Source organism: Octopus bimaculoides, chromosome 9 (assembly GCF_001194135.2).
Source record: "Octopus bimaculoides isolate UCB-OBI-ISO-001 chromosome 9, ASM119413v2, whole genome shotgun sequence".
NCBI classification, from domain to species: domain Eukaryota; kingdom Metazoa; phylum Mollusca; class Cephalopoda; order Octopoda; family Octopodidae; genus Octopus; species Octopus bimaculoides.
Window position 1 is genome coordinate 33,525,106 of NC_068989.1, and position 5,369 is coordinate 33,530,474.

At 34.7% G+C, this 5,369-nt stretch overlaps 1 protein-coding gene across 2 annotated transcripts in view; it reads left to right on the top strand.

Annotated features, from left to right (window-relative positions):
* Positions 1-5,369, top strand: part of LOC106871921 (esterase OVCA2) — a 37,114-nt gene that overhangs the window by 19,515 nt on the left and 12,230 nt on the right. For both annotated transcript variants that reach the window (XM_014918678.2, XM_014918677.2), the window contains exons 3-4: positions 1,018-1,088; positions 4,221-4,292. In XM_014918678.2, coding sequence (XP_014774164.1) covers positions 1,018-1,088; positions 4,221-4,292 — 143 coding nt within the window. The remainder of the gene's footprint in view (positions 1-1,017; positions 1,089-4,220; positions 4,293-5,369) is intronic.

The window sequence follows — 5,369 nt, forward strand, 5'->3', positions numbered from 1 at the left end:
TATATATATAGTGTGGCTGTGTGGTAAGAAGCTTGCTTCCCAACCACATTGTTCCAGGTTCAGTGCCACTGCGTAGCACCTTGGGCAAGTGTTTACTACTGTAGCCTCAGGCCGACCAAAGCCTCGTTAGTGGATTTGGTAGACAGAAATTGAAAGAAGCTTGTCATGTATACATGTGTGTGTGTGTGTGTGTGTGTGTGTGTGTCTGTGTGTCTGTGTTTGTCCCCCCACCATCTCTTGACAGCTGATGTTGGTGTGTTTATGTCCCTGAACTTAGTAGCTCAGCAAAAGAGACCGATAGAATAAGTACTAAGCTTAAGAAATAAGTCCTGGGGTTAATTTGTTCAACTAAAAAGCCCTTCAAGGCAGTACTCCAGCAAGGCTACAATGAAATGACTGAAACAAATAAAAAAATAAAAGAATATATATATTATTTAATAAACACAATATATATTTTTATGTGCTACTATTAGTTTCATACATTCAAAGCTTCTCAGACAGCACTTTTTAACACACTTGGTGCCTAAGCACAATCTTCGGGCAATGCCCACGTGTCATAACAAGCTAAAAGTAGGATGATAGAAAAAACAAGAAAAGGTGAGAAAGAAGGTGATATAAAAGATGGAGAGTGAAAAACCAGAAAACAAAAAAGAAAATAGAATGGTCCTTATTTGAAAGATTTTTTTTTTTTTGTTTTCCAGTTTTTCACCTTTTATATCACCTTCTTCCTCACCTTTTCTTGTTTTTTGTCTCATCCTATCATCCTATTTTTAGCTTGTTATGCCATTTGGGCTTTGCCTGAAGATTGCACTAAGGCACCAGATATGTTAAAAAATATTGAGATGCTTTCATTGCATGAAACTAATAGTAGTGCATAAAAACATGTATTGTGTTTGTTAAATGTTATTTATTTCTCACCAGATGAAGTACTTTTTTTGTTGATCTTACCATCACGGAACAGTACACTATATATATATATATTTACATGTAACTAAAAATAATACATTTCTTTTGCAGACAAAATGCTCAGTTATTCAGAGAGAAAACAGGCTCTTTCAGAAAACTTCTCAAAAATAAGGTAGAATTCGGTAAGATAATCTTAAATATATCGATCTAATTAACTTTAGAACAATTATTTAAGTGTTGCGATTTACAAAAATGAACATTTTCAAAAATGCATGTGTGTGTGTATACAGACTACAAGGCTGATTTGAGGACATATTGGGTAATTTAATAAACCAACTCTAATCTAAAAATACTAAATGTATTTTCATAAAAATTTGTGCATATATTCTTGATAAGATTTCATATAAGATTATTCTATGAATCTGCCATCAGCTTTGATGATTGTTGCAAGGTGAGACTGGTATCATTGATATGTCTGCACTAAATGATCCTTATTTCAACATCACCTGGACAAGGGTAGCCTTCAGTGAAGTTACATTTATGTGAGGATGTTGATTAGTCCCCTTTCAACAATGTTCTAAATGTAGTGACCCATGAGATTTAAATCTTGAGGTGGGGGCTTGGAGATCACAAGTTTGGTTTTATATGATCACTAGCAGCTAAACCCGGTTTCACCCGGTCTGTTTGGATGATGTGGCTGTGATTGTTTTCGGTTAGGCATAATCTATAACAGCGTTTCTCAACCTGAGATGAAAAAGGGCTCACCGGAAACAGGCAGAAAATACACTCTCACGTGACCTTAACAGAAGGCCATGATTGGACAGTATGCACCCTGGCGCGAAACAGAACTGTTGACAAATAAGAGCCAATCAGAGTGGCAGACACAGTGGTCCAAGCAGCCGAAAGCTAGATGTTAGCCGCTACGTTATCATTCGTAAATGAATACCCGAGAGAGATGTTTCACTACACTTTAATTAAAAAAGGGTTTTAAACCAATGACTGTAGAAAATAAGTTAGGTTTCAAGCTGATAATTTCCATTAACTAATTCTTTTGTAGGAAAGTGGGATAGTGAATATAAAAATTAAGTGTTAAACATTGTTGTTTATCAAATGTGTTTGAGTTCAGTCTGTGGGTCAATCAATTTAAGTATATATTTTGGTTTAAGCAAAAGAAGTAAGCAACATCACAAATAGGGTAATAACTAATACAAGTTTATCCTTGATATGAACAACAGATAAGAACAATCTACCTCTGCAGTTTCAACAAAGAGTCCAGTTTAAAATTCCAAGAGCATTCCAATAAGTGGCACCTCACTGGTGGAATCTATTAAATACAAGATTTGAGTTCCATTGGAGGGCTTGTTAATTTTTACAAGCAAATGAGGATTTCTCAATCTGTTAGAAATAGTAGTCAAATCTCTTTGAAATCACCCTCAACTGTTTTAATAATGAAAGGGACACATTGGAGAATATAGTCTTATCTATCCTGTACCAGAATAAAGACAGAATAGTCTTGTCTGGAATGTCTTTCATCATAGGTTTACTAAATATAAACATCATGTTTGTAATTATCATCTCACATAGGCACAAAGTAAAGTTTGCATGAACTCTTGTACATGATTAGTTCATACATTATTGATTCCAGAGGACAAAAAACAAAGTTGGCTCTGATGTGATTTGAATTTAAATCATAGAGGATAAAATAAAAATACTGTTTAGCATTCAACCATTTCTTCTACTTTTGAACATTTTTTTAATATTGGATTGGTTTGGCCTTTACAGGCCCTCTGGGATCAGTGACTTGTACGTTGAAGGTTGCAGGAAAAACACCTGCAAGGAGAGAATTCAAAAGGGTTGATGTTTTGAGGAGAAAAGACTAGGTATAGTAGTTCATACGAAGCTTGGGATGGATGAATTCAATATGGGTGATGGGGTGAGGAGAGAAAAGTGAATCCAGAGTATCTGGTGACATGAGACAAGCCAGCTCTGAAGAGCAAAGACTTCTGTAGTATAGTGATTTAAGGATTCAGAGGGAGGAGATAGTACATCTGTGGTTCAGAGGTTTGAGAGTGTTGGGGAATGACTTAATTCCAGTAAGTCAAGTAATCTATCTAGCAGCAGTACTGTTCCTGATGTGAAAGCAGTACTCCAAAGAGAAATAATAGTTCTTGGGGATGAAATATTTTCTGGCTTTGAAGAAAGAATTCAGTTTTTGTGATGCACTCTTTTTTTTATGTTGAGCATATGCTCCAGGAGTGCATGCTGTGAAAGTTTGATTTGACAGGAAGCATTTATCCATGAAACAAGAAATGTATGGAGCCATAGGTGGGTAGTTTTGCCAGGAAATTCACCTAGCAGACATTGTTATGTACTGTTATGTATTAAATATAGCAACACTGTTTTCACCAAATTTGACCTGTGAGTCCTCCCACTGGATGCATATTGGACAGCAAATATGGTGGCTTTCTCCATGGGAGTATTGTTTACAGAATCATTATATTTGTAAAATGGATGGCTACAGTTTCAAAGGTAAAGGAGCTTGCAGGCTGTGTAAAACATGGAGGTATCCTCCACAGTTTAGATGATGTGGACTTACAGGTGTTGTGATATAGGAGTGGAAGAGTTTCTTCAAGCTTTATAGGCTATGTTCTTTACCTAAACTAAAATGCAGCTGTGAGTTAAAGTGTTGGAAGACTTAGGGTTGTGAGTGAGACTTAGGGTTGTGAGTGAGATGCATAGAAGCTTTCTTTCACCTACCTAGCTGTTTCAGATGGATTAGGGTAAAGCACACATGAATGGGATGATTGATATCTGTGTGAAACTAAAAGGAAGAAAGTTAGTAGGATCATTAGTTAACAGTCAAGGGATATCTACAGTTAGTTATCCCATTACTATGCACAACACTAACATAATGTTAGTCAGATATACTCAATCAGTGTTCTTCATAGAATTTGTTACTATCATGCTTTTGGAATGTGTTTTTTTAAAGCTAGATTCGTTTCCTTACAGCATAGATGTATTCCAACCTATCATCACTACAAGGGAGGATGTCTGTTAGGACTAAAGTGTTAAAGTGTGCCCTCTACACTCTGTTTTTATTCAGTTACTACTCTCCTAGAAGTGTTGCAGTAAATACTGCTGAGGAGCTACAGATTTCTGCAAGAGAGCAAAATACAGTATGTTCATAAAGATGTGTACACAGAGGAAGCTTATGGTAGACTAATGGGTTTGCTTGCCTAAATTTCTAGAAAAGACTTTAAATTTTGAGATATTAAGTCATATATTTGTATGATTTAATATATTTATATTTGCAGTGTTTGTCAGTGCTCCTAACAAAATTCCTGTGAATACAGATGATGGTGAACATGAAGGTAAAGACATCAAAGGTTAGATAAAAAAGATATTTTTGAAAATTTTTTATTCAGATTTAGAGGTGAGAACAGGCTTAGCATGCTGACAGTAGATTTTGTTCAGTTTAAAAACAATTCCAGTACATATTGTATTGATTTATAAATATTTTCCTTGTTCCCTTATTACCTTTTTTCTTAATCTATGCAATGGAAATTATATACTGCGTCATTTTGTTTGTCTCCATAATTGTAATTTTGTGTTCTGAATTAAAGTTATTTACATTCATAGTGACTGAGGGAAGTCACCCTAAGGCATATTCTGTATGAAAAACAGCAGTTAATGCCATCATACTTAATGTAACAGTGGAAAATATTTAATCAATAATACTTATGCAATGAGGAGTATTATTCTAGCATGATTTTGTATATGACTGCTTTATTGAGAAGATCTAATAAGATTGAAATCCTATCCAGATTTATTACTTGTACTTGCCAAAATCAGATTAAAATAATATTAACCATTCAGTTAATATTTTCTTCTCTTCATTGCATAAATATTATTTAGTATTTTTTCTTCCTCACTACATTGAATATAATGGCACTAACTTGACTTCGAGTTACAGTCATGCTCTGTATGGGTTAGGATATTCTCTATTAAAAAATAAATTTTAAAGACATAATTTAAAATTTTCATATTTAAAAAATTTAGAAAAGCTTGCTTCCCAACCATATGGTTCTGAGTTCAGTCCCACTGCATAGCACCTTGGGCAAGTGTCTTCTGCTATAGCCTCAAGCCAACCAAAGCCTTGTGAGTGGATGTGGTAGACAGTAACTGAAAGAAGCCTGTCATATATATATATATATATATATATATATGTATATATATAAAACAAATAATAAATGAGTATATGCATATATACGTACAAGTATGTGCATACCTACATCTACCTGTATATATAGGTGCATATCTGGGTACAGGACGTTGCAAACAAAACGTAGACAAAAAAAAATAATAATAACCAGAGTACAGAAAACACACAGGCCACATAGAGAACATTTTCCTTCATCAGCTGCCACCATTCTAACACAGGTGTTTCGAAGAGTTAGGGCAGG